Here is a 17439-nt window from a genome sequence, read left to right on the forward strand (position 1 = left end):
TATTATAGCGTTTGATAGAAGCACTAGTCAAATTACAGAATCGAATTGAATTAAAAAAAAAAACAAAGAAATGTTAATACCTAGTTAATAAATACACCAAAATTGTCACTGTGCTTTTACCTTAAAAGGCAGTGCTGATAACAGATGCCTTACTATTATAAAATTAATTAAATCCAGAAGCTGTTGCCTTTGTCCAGCTCGAGGTGGTTCAAGAACAAGAGGAAGCCGGATTACAACGTACTAAAAAAGGTTCACTGAAAACTTTTTGCCGACAACCTTTTTTAATAGAAGTCTTTGTTGTTATTGTTTCAACACTTTACGGCTCATTTAAATTTAGTATTTACTGTGATATTCAATTGTAAAAACACGTTATGGCTAATTCGGTATATTTTTTCAAAAATGTACACGATAAATGCATACAAAATCAATTTTTCCAATATAATTCCACATACTGCTTCATTTTGTTTTCAATTCACTTTTGGATATTACAAATGCCTAATGCTTGTGTATGTTTCTAGTTCATACATAGTTGTCTCAAAGTTCCTTTTTATGATTGCGATTTCAATCAACGAAATGGAATTCAAGTTATTGTACAATCCCCGCCCGTGCAGGATCGCAGGATGTTTTAGCGAAGCTAAAAGTTATGTTCAATCATTTCGATACATTCATAGGAGTTTCTAATAGTTTCGAATTCCCGCAGCGTATACTGTTTGAATCTAAGTTGCTTTAATGCTGTAATAGCACTTATTGTAGTCAATTTAAAAGCTTCACATAGTATGGTACATTTAATTCGTGATGAGCGTAACTTATATGAGGTTTTAATAAGCAATATTTCTGAACCAGTTGAAGTCGCCACTGGGTGCGTCGCGTCGCGAGTTCGGTGCCCACGTAGGTCATTTGTGTGATCCACGAATGCTTGTTCTGAGATTTTGTATTTGTATGTTTGTGGATTAAATTCTTTATCGTGGGTGACGTCTTTTTAAATAAAAAAGATAGTACATTTAACGCAGGAACTTTAATATTAAACCTACAGATTTCTTCTTGAAATATTAGTGGAAATTTTATATTTTTCCTTAAACACTTGCAATAGGCCAGTATTGCAAGTATATTTAATAAGTTACTTAATTAAGAGGAGTGATTTTACGGCTCTCACCGACGTCCACGAATTTGATTCCTCGAGCAAACACAGCTATTGTCACTATTATGAAAGTTACAGAACAGGTTACACAAATCAAAGTATAGCAACTATTACAAGCTGTCTTATAGAAGGTGTTGCAAGTTGTGTCCTGTCACCCGTTGCCCGATGTGTATCGAGCCACGCGCTGTTCGACTGCGGTCGAACTCCACAAGTCTCGCTAGGCCTTACCGAAGTGTAGCGAACCTTGGCAGGCCTTGTGTCTTGCCGAACTTGAGACAGACACACAGTTATAGCATATTCGGATTCACACGTAATTCTGTGCTGAGAAATCGTGCTACCTACGAGTATGTATCTGAAAACCTCGGTATGGTTTTAATTTTTATAAAGAATATGTACTTAATTGTTAAAATGAATGTGTTGACTACCAACAATTGTTAAAGTAGTTGTTGTGCTGGTAGTTGCATCTCCGTACTTAGACAATGTTACAATTTTTATCTTCAATTTTTTTTCACATTTATTATTAGAGATTATTTTATGCTTTTGCTTCAACCGACTACTACCAATTCTTCTGAAACACTATGGCCTAATGATCTAGTGGTTGGAGGCAGTGGCAGCTATACCGGAGATTATGGGTTCGATTCCCACCCAGGACAAATGTTTGTGTGATGAGAACAAAAATAATTTGTTCTGTTGCGTGTAATGTATTGTTTGTTTATCAGTTGTCTAGTATTTAAAATACAAGTTTTGCTTTGTGTGAGACTCGATAACGTTGTGAGAAAGTTGTAAGATATGTTATAAACGAAAATTCTTTAATAAACTACCAACCTTACTCTATATTTATGGATATAAACATAGCCACATGCCACTGACTTTCTAACTTATAGTACTTCCCCGGCAATCTCAACTTAGTCTAGAAGAGATATGAAAGTATAATTGAACTAGTTGGTGAAGAAGCACCAAGTCAAAGGCAATTGAAATTCAACGCTTTTACGTGAATCTAGAATCTAGGGTAGGAAGAGTTCCGTACCTATCTGTCCGTCTTTTACCGGGCTGTATTTCATGAACCTTGTACCTAAGCTAGACTCGAAAAAGCTACAGATTTTGTATATCTGCTGAAATTATAGCAACATATAATAAAAATAAAATTAAGATTAGGAACCGCTTGCTGTTTGCAATTTTAAAACCACTTTACTGCAATATTGTTTTTCTTCATCCTATAAATGTCCCAGTACCATCACAATCCCAGTTTTTAGATGTCTCACTGCTAGGCACAGGATTTTCCCGAGCAGAGAAGGGTTAAGCGTTGATCACCACGCTAACTTACAGCGTGTTGTATATCAGCTTTCAATATTTTTAATCTAAGTTTCCTTACGATATTTACTTCACCGTTCGTCAGGTTTCTCTAGCTTGTTTATAGGTCACCCTCTGTGTCGCATTCGACTTGCACTTGAATCCTTTTTATCTTTATTTTCTGATTCTAAAAGTTCTTTTAGAATCTCTCCAGGAGCCTCTCAAAGTACAAAGCAATAATACGAAAGACGCTGTACTCAAAAGAAAATGCAATATCGATGCAATAAAAGTATCGTGTTTCACACCGAGTGTCAATTTATTTCAGATGTTCACTGCACTGTCTGAATAAAGATGATTTATTTATTAAGTCTTTTAAGATTACTGATAAATACATGATAATAGAATTCTCAATTCGAATTTGAACATAAAACCTCAATAAAGTTCAATTACTTCATTCAATAATGAATTTTGGTTGTTTTAAGAATGACCTTTTCAACGCGCGACTAGAGTCAACATTGCAGCATTGGAAAGTTTTGTAAGTGCCAGGAAAACGGCCTATTTGAAATGAACGCCTTTTTTGGTCGTTATGTACGTTTTTGGTGACTTTGAAATTTATTGGTCACCTATTTCCTTTGACCAATTTGTACGGTCTCTCATTGTCGTGAGTCCGACTCATACTTGACCGGTTATTTGCTCATTCATCGTTCATTCATGATATCTTCTGCAGTGTTGGCATTGTATGGACCTGCTAGACATATATACCGCCATTGTATACCACCTATCTGTACAGTTATGATAGAACGCCCATTGTGCGTTAGATCCACGTTCCCAGCTCCAAAGGTCAAAGGTTAATGCATTGTAGAGGTTCTTTACATCCAAGTATCCTTTAAAGTGATTGAGATTGGATGACCTTTTAAAAGAGTAGCCCATAGATATACCTAATTTATAAGTATCGAATAACAGCCTGATAATTCCGGATTAAAAGAACAAAATGTACGACTCTAAATTAAAAACTTTTGTTGCTAGTTGACCTTTTTAGGGGTCATTTTAAATCGTAACATTGACTTCTAATGGCTATGAGGTTAAAAATGTAAATCCAAGTAGAGGACACGTTTTTTTTATTTAATTAAATCAATACGACGATAAAATGCATCAGAGCAAGTATAACGGATGGTAGTGCAGGCTGTAACAGCACTCGTCGGTAAAAAAAGTTCAGATTAATGACGTAACACGACAGATTTCAACTTAATGTATCATACTCATTTTGGATGACGTGACAAATGTCTTTGGAGCACTAATTAATTATAATTGTATAAATCCCAATTATTTAATTGATTACGGACGAAGTTATGAAATTTGATGCAATATTTCCAAAAAAAGCACTTACCTAATCACATTATTCACTCAGGTTCGGATTAAAAATATGTAATGTTGAATGGGATAATATATGCGGAGATACAAGTATAATATTTGTACTTCAAAAAATCCGAAGAATATTGCATTTTTTACCACTATCACAAAGAGATAGTCCTGTTGATATACCTGCTTTTCACCATTCTAACAGTTTCTTCTCCTTGTTCCAGAGCAACTACACAAAATTCCTGAAGAACTTGCACACGGAGCAGATCGCTAAGCTCCATGCTAAGAATCAGCATGAGTGCGACCTGCTTGAAGACCTGAGGACTTACACCATCAAGCGGTCCGCCGTCGAGAAGTCCTACTCCGAGGTACGTACTAAATCTGAGAATCAATGAAGGATATTCACTTTTGACGGCATAGGTTTAAAGTTCATTATTGAATGAAAACTTTTGGAAAGCGTCACTAATTTCGAGTACATTGTTTGCTGAAAATGTGTATCGTTCATTTATTTTTAATGGGATCTCTGAGGAGGCTGTTGAACTGTGTGAGTAAGCAGGTAAGTGGAAGGAGGATAGGATTGATTATAATCGTCAAGGTAATTGATGGTCAGTCGTTGCTCTGGGAGCCACTATATCATAATTCAATATATCATAACACTATACTATCTCTTTCAGTAACATTACTGTAAGCGTGATAGAGAGACAATTATCAACGTATAGTTTTTGAGTCTCAACTGTAAGTCATACCTTAAAACATGTACTACAATTAAGACTATTTGCCAAAGAACCGACTAAGATTTTATACACCTGAAAATTATTCTTACAATAAATGACTGCTATAGAAAGTTCATAAGTTAGTGCATATGTAGATATATAGGTATGCTTTGTTTGAAATGGATTACGACGTCGTGTAAAGAAAAGGTTAAAATAATTCTAATACCTAATGTCATTGAACAATTTATTAGTCCAAGTTTTAGTGACAATTATTGGAAAAACATAATGTAAACTGAAATGATAAAGCTGCTTAAAATAAATCCAGGAATGAAACGGATTTCGAAAGCCCATTAATATAAAGCAAAATAATTGTCATAATTTGTTCGACACGCGAACCGATGCTGCCGTAATAAACATAAACGAGGTATGATTTAGAATTGCATCACATCAATCAATTACTTTAATTGGCCGCAAAGTATCTGTCAAATGAACCTAATGGAATAATACTCATGATTCGAATAGTCTATTAGCGGTATTATTGCTTTATAGGATTAATATTAATCTGAAATGTAACATTGTTTTGTATTTTAAAGTATTCAGATCGAATTAAGTTAATGTCTTTTTACTCTAGCTGATCACGCGACTTCGTCCGTATTTTGCGTAAAATTTGCTGATACGTGCTCTGTTTTTGAGTTTAGTTTTCGGGTCAATATGCAGCCTATGTAATTTTAAAATAGACAAAATAGTCTTTGGAAGGAAATAAAATCGAATACGTATGACGTAATTCCAAGAATGAACGTATTGCTTCAATAGCCAGTGACAGGTGGAGTCAATTCCAATTTCAAATGAAATCAAATCAGTCGCTACAGACCTATTGAGAGACATAAGTCGCGCACTTGTGTGGTTACCGCTCCAATAGCTCAGGTGAAGTGAACTGCAACGCCAATGGCATACTAAAAAAGGATTCGAAAGAATGTTGCCAATTAGAACTCGAGTGTTTACCTCTTTTTATCCATGCGTGAGTTTTATAGTTCACTAGCTGTTGCCAACGGGCCCGACTGATATAAACCGAAGTTGATTTTGTTTTTATTTTAGAGCACAGTGGAATTTTTAGAGGTAGGAAGAAATTCAGTTTACATTATAGGTAAAAATGAAATCCGCGGCTTCTAAACTGTTCAGCGAGTCACACAGACCGCCAAGGTAGAACAATCAGTCGACGATGTACGCTTAGCCTTATGTTCAACTGAAATGTGTACCGGATTAAGGCCTTCCTCTCTGGGACGTCAGCCGCTGTCGCGTTACCATGGCAACCTACGGTAACCTACGATAACTAAATAGATACCAGTGGCTAATAGACTCACGTCAGCTTCTCTGCTATTAGATTTGTTAACGTACACGAAAAGGTTCTTAACTATTTTATACATTTTGCAATCGACTTTTCATGATAGCTCGGTGAAATAGCGCGCGTGCAGCTGACTTAATAAAAAATTGTAGGCAATCAATATCAATTCTCTAAAAACTGACAGCAAATCCAAAATGGCGATAGACAAATGGCAGCCAAGTCAGCTGTCAAATTAGTCAGCCATGTTGCTGCCGACATCCCTTTAGTGTCCCAGTGAGATAGAAACCTAAAAAAAATCTATCCACGAGTTGCAAATCCCGTACGTTTTGTACTGTCCATGGCAGGTTTCATTTCAAATTTGTCGACAGACCAATTTTTCTCCAATTCGCCATGACAGTTTTCGAACTGAGCCGTTGTTTCAGTTTTTTTTCTACACAGGTGGTACGCGGGTAGTAACAAAGTTGCGTACAACTCCCAATTCAATTAGAGTTCATTGAACTAGTCTGTTCATAAAATGTATTTCTAAATTTAACGCGTAACTAAAATACAATAGCAAATCGGTTTACGTACTTAAATTACAACAGTGAATTAGCAACCGCAAGCATTATATTCGTTTCATTCCATTCGAACAAAATAGTCCGTTCACCAAATATTTTACATTTTGGAATTTGAAACTTCACAATAAATCATCCCTCACAAATATTGGCAATTTATTTTTAGCGCCGACCGGTAATTAAAACTACATTCTGTTACGAATTTTGTTGGAAATGCGATATCGGGTATGTTCATCCGCTTAATAGGATATTAGTTTAATAATATGATGAGATGAATGAATAATATATCTCTCTTGTTATTTGGAGTATTCACGAGGGCTCGGAAATAAAACACATTACGTGAAAATTATGGAGCAGCAGACGTTTTATCAAATTGGAATCTGCCATCATCGCGAGCTTACTAGACTTGTTGAATGGGTGAATTGTCTTACTCTGTAGTAGTGGTTTGTTTAACGTTTCTGTCTGTCTGTTTGTGGTCATCATATTCCGTTAAAGGCTCGAGCGATTACAGTTTAGTTTGTATTTTACCAAAAGGTGAATTATAGAAGTGTTTCTAGACACGATTGATAAAAGTCCGTCGAGCCATTTAAAAGGTATGGGGAGGGAGGACTTTTTAAATGTCGAAGGCTTTTCTGATAGTCAGATACCCAATGGCTGCAGTAGGTACTTATACATAACATAGCACGACAACTAACATAACTACCTAAATTTGATTTTGTAGTCGTTTTACCAGACTTCCGTAGCTGACTATACTATCACTTACGGAGAAATTACGATTTACCTACATTTACTTCATGTATACGACAAAAGCCAATTTGAAAGTCCGCGGTACACTCCATAACAGGATTAGCGGTAATCAGAAACCCTCTTCAGTGTTAATCCTTAATACACAGTCATATCCGCGTTGTTATAGCTTACTACATGAAATTAAATACCTACATCGTATGTACCTATATTCATCTAGCTCTATTTTCCCACGAAGATTGACATGTAGGTACCAACTACTTACTTAGATTCAACAAGTTTTTAGGTACCTTATCTAAAAGATTAGGAAACGGGATGAATACGATTTAAATCAGGGTAAATAGAGACAATAAATAGACAATAATGACTCTCCCCTGATTATTACGACTCGATGCACACAAGAGGTAGTTTGTGGAAACCATATCTCCTAAACGGGTGAACCGATATGGATTTTGATTTTGTCAGACGTTCGTATCTTGTTGTGATAACTCGTGTCAAGACGAGAAAATATAATCCGGTGGTATTCAACCCATTCTCACCCCATTCAATAGTTTTTGTCATAGTTTCGAATTAGCAATTTCCAAACCATATCCTAGCAAAAATTATCAGTATTAAATAACAAACAGGCTTACAAAATCACAAACTTTGGCCTTTACCTGTATTACCTATTAGTCTAAATTTTAAACTTTATTAAACCTAGGTTAATATTACAGAGATTATTTACTTTGGAAAGTATTTGCCCGCTACTTACTGAACTAACTTCATTAGTACGTATTAATTAGAATTAGATAAGACTCGTTCATACTTAGCTGTAATTGGGCATCGGTTGTACGATCTGTTTACGTGATCGACGTTGTGTTTGATCGATTGAACCTGTAGGTAATTAGAGAAAGATCGCTGGGGAAGTATTTTGGCGAAGATCAATCATGCTTGTTTTTGTATTACCTGGTAGACTTACTAGGGTGGGACTAGTGAGTAGGTATATAAGACTTAGATACACTTTGATTTTTTTAGATATCTACTTTCTGATGACTTTCGTGACTGAAGGTATGTATATGTTTGTTACATCTTTACGCAAAAACGGCTTAACGATTTAGGTAGAATTTTAGTTCAATCGATATCTTTGCATGTCTGATATATTAGCACAGCCTATTTTAGCCGAATTCGTTGATTGTTTTGATGTTGTTATCGGCATCCAGGCGGGCATAGCAGCAAGCAACAGCTATTTTAATTAATATTATAATGCATTTTTATAAATAAACTGTATGACTTACAAAATTAGAGATAATATAACGGTGTGAATAGGACTGCATAAATAGACGGGGGTTTTTCATTTCAATTATTTAACGTCAAAACAGTAAAACAAAAATGACTACTTAGCTTCAAAAGTCCACCGTAACTCGGACCAAAGTTTGAAAACCTGCCAGATAAAGAAATTCCTCTAACAGTGATAAACTATGATTGATGCTACCTTACTTTAAAATACTAAGTCCTAACGACTGCCATATCGCATCTGTGAAATTAAGACGGATTCGATTCGGTAACGAGAGTTCGTCGTTCACCAAACTATCAGTCTGAACATCGTCAGACGAAAGTTTTGAACTTTGGGTGAAATAAATAGATGGGTGCTTAAGTATATTAGTCGTTAACTGATTGCTTTAGACTTGTCTGTCTATCTTGTTTATAGTAGCTAGCTTTTATCTTCATTTTTTGTAACCAGATTTTTTTTTTATTGAATTTTATTTCGTTTAAAGAGTTTTTTATTCGCTATGGTAGTTAGTTGCGACAGCTCACGCTATTGGATACGATCGCTGCCGTAACCCGTTATGTCGCACATATTCAGATTAGGTAGGTAGGGAATTTAGATTTAGATACCTACCTAAATAGAAAGGTATAGTTTTTATTTCATACCATTTTGGTTCATACATGTAAAGGATTCTTCATTTAAGCATGTAATGCTTGTAGTTGAAACCTTCAGGTCTAAGTTCTGAATAGGTGTTTGCTAGTATGGTTAAAATTTAAAACTATTTGAATTCAAGTAAAACGAATCCCGCTTTAAGTTAATTAATCTTTGTATCGCGGAAGTTTTTAAAGTTTCAGGTCACATGCACGAGGACACCCATTTTCTTATTGTTAATCCCTCTTTTGTTTATTGATGCCTTTCAGTTTTCTATTTATTTCATTCAAATTAATATTTACCTAGTGTAAGTAAGCTTCAGACATCCTGCACCTAGTCTCTTAAGTTCTTTCATCTGCTAAGATGTTACATTCAATGCAAAAACATTCTTACATAGAAACTTTTGCATTTATAATATTACTACCTGTTGCCCGCGACTTCGTCCACGCGGTTAGAATTTTTTCCGTTTTTTTTACATTTTCTATTGTATCTTCGCTCCTATTAGTCGCAGCGTGATATTATACAGCCTATAGCCTTCCTTCATAAATGGTCTATCCAACACAAAAATAATTTTTCAATTCGAACCAGTAGTTCCTGAGATTAGCGCGTTCAAACAAACTTTTCAGCTTTATATATTGGTATAGATTAAAATAAATGCGGACAACATCACATACATTGCTCTGAACCCAAAGTAAGTTTCTAAAGCACTTGTGTTATGGAATTCAGATGCAACGAAGGTACCAAAAACACCCAGACCCGAGACAATTTTTACATTGACCCGACCGGGGATCGAACCCGGGACCTCAGAGCTAGCGACACCTTACACCTTGCGTACGCCACTCGACCACGGAGGCCGTGAAAAAAGAAATAGGTATTAAGCTATTTGACTTGGCCATGCCTTTTTCTATAACACCTGTACCTACTTATAATAAGTCTTATAAGGACGCAGTAGTATGATGTCATAGTCGGTACCGACTAAAACTTTCAGGTTATAATTTTCACCAAGTTTGTTGCGCTATAAAGCATATGGACACCAAGTTTTACCAAAACAAAGCTTCGTTCCACTCTATTGACATGTTTGACGTCTTCATTAAGAACTTTGCCTGCGACTTCGTCCGATCGTAGCTTTATGCAAAAAGTACTCAAATAAAAAAAGATAAGTCTGATTTTAGAAATATGAAATGTATGGTTGAAAAACAATAGAATATGTATACTTGCTTACTAGGTTACGCCAGCATAACTTTCGGTTTTCGCAACATACATCGCTTTAGTTATATAGCTTCAACATCAGCAACGTGAAAAAAAACACATTCGCATTTTTAACATTAGTGAGAATACATAAGAAATTCGCATTAACATCCTGTATGTGAGGTACGATAAGTACCTTAGTACATAGGTCTTATATTCTAAATAATTTCGCGTTTAACTCCAACAAGTAAGCGACCAATGGCCGAAAAGGAATAAACAAATAAGAATACATTTTTTTTAAATGTCTATATAAAGAACTCGCGACCCCGCCATGTTAGCTCATGATTAAAGGCTCCGGCTCGTTTCCGAAACTAGTCGAGCTATCCCGATAAATACGCGTGAATAAACCGTTGCATCATTTTGTCCTCACGTTACTATAAAAACATATAGAAATAAAAAACCAAATACCATTTTTAGTTTATTAATCGGCATTAGTTCAAAGTATAAAACTAAAGTAACAAAGAACAACTCACTTTGACAACAATTTACTTAATTCGTACATTAGAAATAAATCAACGATATTTACATAAAACATTTACATTAATAAATACTTTTTACTTAGCGAGGTAGTTCATTTTGTACTGGCTGTTCATCGTTAAAGTAATGAAATCTGAAGTAATTAGTTTGAATTTTTTGTATATTTTAATTATATAAGTATCATTTTTTTTCTTTATGGTTTATCGTTATGGTTATTGTGAAATATAAAACGCTAGGTAGAAAGTTAAAAATGTGAAACCAACTGATTTTTTTTTGTAGTAAATGTAAAATTTTGAATGGATTTGTTAATCTGAATAATCAACAAATCCTTTTACTTTTCTTTCGTATTAAAAAAAGACTAATAAAAAAGTTTATAATGTTCGTTATAATAAAATTCTCAAACTATTAGATAGGTAATGTGAACCAAGTTATTTAAAGTTCCTTTTTGTAGTTTGTATTCAAATTCCAGACACAAATATTGTCATCAAATTAGCAAACCACACTGGACTTTTCAAAATAAAAACTTAAAAAAAAACTAATAAAAACGCACCAAAATCATTTAAAACTGTGTGTTTATTCTTCATTAAGCTATACGTCATAATTTAAATAAATAAACTTTATTTGTTCGTTAATATTACTAGATAAAATGCATTATTTCTTCAGCACAAAATTAATTAGGACGATCAACACAGTCATTACGACCTAAGTATTTACCGCACAACATAATTTTACTTAAAAAGCAAGAATACACTTGAAAGCTAATTTGTTCACATGCCACTAACAAGACTTCACGTTAATTTTTCGATATGACAACACATTTCTATTACCCGTGTGCCGAAACGAAGGACATTTTTCTTCTATTGTTCATTTATCTGGTGCTATTAGCTTTGTACTGGTCGTATATCTCGTGGAACATGTTGCGGCAATTCATGCTGACGCGTAGCTTGGAGCAGAGTAGGAAGACGCCGGAGAGCTTCCTGTGTAGGGAGTAGATCTCCTCTGGCGGCGGGCACAGGCGCTGCGTCAGGACGGTGGGCACGAGTGCCTGAATGCGGCGCGTCGTCTGCTGTGTGCCGAAGTCGAACTCCCCAGAGCCCGCGCTCGTGAACACTTCGCCCATTATCATCACCATGTCGACGTGTGTCTCCTCCATTACCTTTTGACAAAGTTGGATGGAAACTCCGATTAGACAGTAGAAATGGAATTTGCATGTTTTAATGGATGGCAGAGCGACAAGAACCTACGAATAAGTTTTATAACAACAGTTCGAGTGCTAGGATAGTGTAAAATGTGTTTTCAAAGTTAAGATTTAAGAAGCACATAATACAATGGAAGTTATATCACTAAAATTATTTTTATGCAAACTTATGCAAAAGTCTACTCCCTAAATTTGAAGAGGTTATGTACTGCTGATTAAATCAGTCTCTTATTCACTTACCTTAGACTCATAGCCGGTAAGGAACTTCATCTCACGCGACATCCGCAAGATGGCGTCTCGGTCACCCCGCGAGGCGGCGTGGATGATCTCAATGTACTGGTCCATGAACTCCTTGGAGTACTCTCGCGTGGCGCCGAAATCCAACAGAATCACCTAAGTATGCAAAATGAACAAATTGATAACGCTGTAGTGGTCAAATTTTAAAGCTCCTTTAGATGTAGCGAGAAATGTAGTGCTAGTTGCAATACATAGCTGAGTTGCACGGATCTGATATCATAAGTGATAGGACATCTCGAGCGATGTATTGCACTATCAGTCCCTATGATGTCAAATCGTCCTGTAGTCGAAGTGTGGGAGGATCGTCATACCTGCTTGGTAGTGGGGTTGTAGAAGAAGTTGGCCCAGTTGGGGTCGGTCTGCATGCAGCGCAGTACGAACATCTCCCTGAGCACGAGCTGCATGATCTTGTGCGCGATGTCGACTCGCACGGAATACTCGGCGTCGAACAACTTGTCTAACGGCATACCGTCGATGAGTTCCGTTGTTAGAATTTCCGCGGAGCTCAGCTCATCTGTAGGGAGAGACAACTATTTCCTATGATAATTTCACAAAATCCTTTAGGCTGACCTAGGTGGTCGGTCTTGAACTCGTAGCTGTAGAAAGAACGGAGCATAGATGGGTTTAGGCTACATAAAATAATACAGACCTATAACTTCTGGTACAAAGTACTCTGGGTAGGGTTCAAGCAGTTTCTTGAACTTCCGAGTGCATTCGGCCTCGCGAAGGTAGTCCACCTCCCAAGCCAGCTCCTTCTTCGCCACCTCCACTACGTTGTCAATAAACATTCCTTTCGGGAACATGTTCCACACCTGTAGGATAAATAATAATGAATAAACTATATCAAAATGATGCCTAAACAAGTCGTCACATCTTAAGATCGATAAATAATTTGGCTATACCTTCATGACTCCCACCAGGTTATCAATATCGCTGTTGATGCCTTGCGCTACGCCCGGATACTGCACTTTCATGGCTACCTCTGTACCATCGTGTAGTATGGCTAGATGTACTTGACCTATATGAAACATATGACATATTTTGATATAACATTTGTAACAAATGAGTTTGTATCAGGATATGATAATGTTCTTACCAATAGAAGCAGCAGCAAAAGGTTTATCCTCAAAAGAAGCGACTCTGGTCCTCCACTCGGGGCCGAGCTGCGAGGTCATAACTTTCTCAACTTGCCACGAAGGCATGAAGTCGGCCGATTGCCGCACGCGTTGAAAGATACGCTGAAGCTCGGGGGATATCATGGCGTCGTCTTGGAGACTCAGCAGTTGTCCCAGCTTGAGAGCAGCACCTACAACCATAGCATAATGTAAAGGTGTCCTTACTAAAAACTGTGATTTTATTGTCAAGGTAAAACTCACCTCGAACTTTGCACAGCGTGTCGACAATCCTCTCAGCGTTTGCTGGTGACAGGAATGCATTGGTTGTTTCATCAACATGCCCTGTGACCGACTGGAATGTGTTCCTTGCATACTGTGCCACAGTTCCAACTCCTAATCCAGCAGCCAGTGAACCAAACGATATCATTCGGCCTATACGGGAAGAGGGTACCACGCGAGCTTTCGAATTTTCACTCAGCTAAAATAAATTTATAAGTGAATCGTCTGAATTTGAGGTCAATATGGAAAATAAATATACAAGGAATTAGGAACTTACCGCAACCTTTATCTTCTTTTTTGCCACTGGCTTAGCCTTAGATGCTGTACTAGTAGTGGGTGGAGTACTCAAGAGCTTGGAATCAGTGGGTTCCGGGGAGAACACAGCTTGGACTATTTGCTCGGCCCTAATACTTTGTGGTGTTGGTATTCTGGTTGGTATACTTTGAGTGGTGTGTGCTGCCTGCAACTCTTCAAGGGGAGCCACTGCCTCCACTTTACTTAAGACAGGTTGGTCATATAGTGCAGGCGTCTCCACCTGTACCTTCTTCAAAGACTCAAAGGTACGATTGAACTCCTTGTTTAGTTCCTCGATTTCATCTTTCATTTGTTGATCCATCTGTGGTTGTACTACACTAGTTGTGATATTAGGTATATGCAAGAAGGCAAACTGCCTGAAGCCATGGGCGACGACAAGTGCTCGGTCTACTAACTCCTTGGTTGTATTGGGGTTGGGGTTGAAGGAGATAGTGTTAGTCGGGCAGTTGGTTAGCAGTGGTTTTAAACTGGAGTTATTCCATACTACACTTGACATTTCCTGCTGAGCCTTTGTCCCCGCCTCCACCACAAGTCGCAGGCCCCTCAATACCCCTATTAAGTCGTTAATGTGTGACATCTCTCCTGCAAGTTTAGTTTGGTTATAGACATATATAACTATATGCATATATAATGCAGTCATTCAGGTTAAATATAATTATGGCAGTTAAAAGTGCTTTAATAGAGTGTTATGTTACAGCTTGTATGTACAAAAATAAACTTGAAATAGGCATAGACTGACTGTCCATCCTTCATTTAAAACTGTTGTCCATTCTTATAGGTGTATAAAACATAAATACCATTTATGTTATGGCCACCAACATTTAGTCAAATGCTGTAGGAGTAGCTAATATGCAACCTTTACAAACACCTACACATAGAAGGTACCAAACATGTTCAATACGATCTTTTTGATGCAGTTTAAGTCACAAACATCATATAAGGTAATGGCAAATAGTCTGAGCGACACAATTTCTTTGGTTACGAATCAGTAAAATGACGTAAGATTGTGTAATTGCTCCGTAATAAAGACAAGAATCGTAGAAATACAGGTTTTACAAATCTCAGGAACTCTTTGACATAATAGTCAGTTTCATACTTTTACACGTCTAATTCGAAAGACTTTTAATAAATAAAGCAATGTACATTTAATTTATTGTAAGAAGCGAGCAGAAAGTAAAAGGAAAATAACAAATAATCATACCTTTCGAGTGTGGGCGCCGGGTAAAGTTTTTTCAAGGTTATATTAAATATTGCATAACATAAATTGCATCACAAAAATATTTGTCAATCTTCAAAATCACTATCACGGTATTAAAATTTATATAATATATATGTATAGTAAATAAATTGAATGCTTATCTTATAATTTTGCACTTAAGACGCGGGATTTCGTTTTACCAACAGATGCACATGAACTGAATTATGACAGATGAAGCAAATGAAATGAATGAACATCTGAGTGAAGTGTGAACTAAGAAATGTCAAGAAAGAATACGTGTGGACGGTTGACCAACTTAACGAAAAAATGGTGGGGCGCTGAAAATCGATTTGTGTCGAGTATCGAGTGTGTCATAGCCGAAATTTCTGCTTTGTTACATAGTTCGTGGCGTTTAACGAATAGATTGTATAAAATGTAATTCAAGTGCAACGTATAATTAATGCCGAATTGCCTTGTCGTTTAAGAATTTTAAAAGTCTTTAATAAATCAAATCAAATCAAATTTTTTCTATCTCTAGTACCTTGGCTTTAAAATGAAGGCATAAGAAACCTTAAATGACATAATCTAGTTGCGTTCTGTTCTATCAAGGTTAACCGACACTCGTAGGTCTAGCTATACCTAGATATGTTCAGTTTTACGGATGACTTCGTTCCATGTATACTTTATAAAATATTATTAAGTAAATTTATTTAAATTTACTACCTGCTTACATTTCATTAATTCCCGAATATGCAAATACATATTTGCTGAGTTTATTTCCGATTTACACATCAATGTGCATTCAATGAAAATATAATATTGGCTGTACTTTGTGGCCGGTGGTTTTATTTTGCTTTATATGCAAGTCGTGTAAACACAACAACATGCAAACAGATAAACATGTCTGTTATTGACTTACTTGGTATAATATCGGTTGGGGGATGAGAGTTGTTTTATTCGCTTTTACATTAATTTAACAAAATGTTGGTTATTTATTTTTTTATATATATTTTTTGGTATTCGTTCGAATATTATTTATTTGCGCAGCTCGAAAGAGTAGAATAACTCATTATGCTTATATATTATTAAGCAAGATTCTTACCCAATAAACTATTTATAGGCACCTAGATATATTGCTACCAATCTTAAGATAAATATTAAGACAAATGTTTGTCTTAGGTAGACCTATTTGTGTGCGTAATACGAACGTGACTAGAACACTACAGCCACCAATTTATTTCAATAAACGATCTAGCCCCGGGTCCTGAAAGGCCACTCAATAAATTTATTGTAAAGTCTAATGTCAAGTAATTTGATTGCTTGGTCAAACTGTTCGACAGCCAATATTAACACTTGACATTATGTCTAACTGATAATTATCTTTTCTTTTTTCTTTTAAATGTAACGGTTCCCGCTGTGAGTAATTTTATTCTTGCGTATGGGGGGATTAAAAAAACATGTCTGATGCACAAAGAAACCCAGATCCAGGACAAGCATTTGTGGATGAAACAAACGTTCGTCCTAAGCGTGGAACGAACCTGCGTCACGTTTCGGCTTGGCCTGGTTACCTCAACGACTCGGATAACCGTGCAGTTTAATTAATTACGTTATCGTTTCGTGAAACGCAGGCAATCGTCATACATTCAAGCAGAAGCCAAATTTAATATTTTCGAGTTGGACAAACATTGGCACAAATATTTTCAATTATTTGATTGGCAAACATTTGACCGTTAGTGCGAATCCCGTTTAAAGGTTATGTTGGTTTGTCAATTGTTTTACTGACATTTGGATAATTAGAATCTATTGTAAAGTTCAATTTATCGTCAATTAAGTGCAATGCATGCCAGGGTTGTGGTACTTGCGGTGTTTATATATAGTGACACCCACACATGACCTAACAGTACCCGCACAATGATAAAAGGTGTTGGTTCAATTCATAAAAGATAATCTGACAGTTGAAAGGTTAATCTGATCTGAGGCTTAACCATCACAGTCTTAAAAAAATAATCAAATCAAATCTTTATTGCGTACCATAATGTCAAAAGGATCAATGACAAGTACCTATGACAACGTCATTTGACTAGACTCAACTACGCTTTATTCTCTGGAAACATAATTAACCCAGTTTTAAAACAGAGTTTTTAAACTCTCAGAATTAAAACTAAAGCTGATAACAGTCTCAGTTGGTACTTATTAGACATTTTGCTGAAGGAAACTTTGTCATTTTTATGTTTTGTTATAAAACTGGATCAAGATAAAGTCTTTTATTTATCAA

General features: G+C 36.2%; 2 protein-coding genes across 2 annotated transcripts in view; one reads left to right on the plus strand and one right to left on the minus strand.

Moving 5' to 3' along the window:
* The window catches only part of LOC113500050 (F-BAR and double SH3 domains protein 2), a 106260-nt gene that overhangs the window by 21284 nt on the left and 67537 nt on the right, over positions 1 to 17439 (plus strand). Inside the window, exon 2 of the mRNA XM_026880715.1 lies at positions 4012 to 4155. Coding sequence (XP_026736516.1) covers positions 4012 to 4155 — 144 coding nt within the window. The remainder of the gene's footprint in view (positions 1 to 4011; positions 4156 to 17439) is intronic.
* Positions 11369 to 15373, minus strand: LOC113500061 (atypical kinase COQ8B, mitochondrial-like). The gene is made up of 9 exons (XM_026880726.1): positions 15168 to 15373; positions 13929 to 14548; positions 13634 to 13850; positions 13354 to 13563; positions 13160 to 13275; positions 12907 to 13069; positions 12569 to 12771; positions 12201 to 12353; positions 11369 to 11918 (listed from the first exon to the last, which is right to left on the minus strand). The coding sequence occupies exons 2-9, from the start codon at positions 14541 to 14543 to the stop codon at positions 11631 to 11633; spliced, it is 1965 nt and encodes a 654-aa protein (XP_026736527.1). The 5' UTR covers positions 14544 to 14548; positions 15168 to 15373; the 3' UTR covers positions 11369 to 11630.

The sequence above is a fragment of the Trichoplusia ni genome, chromosome 1 (genome assembly GCF_003590095.1).
Source record: "Trichoplusia ni isolate ovarian cell line Hi5 chromosome 1, tn1, whole genome shotgun sequence".
Lineage (NCBI taxonomy): Eukaryota > Metazoa > Arthropoda > Insecta > Lepidoptera > Noctuidae > Trichoplusia > Trichoplusia ni.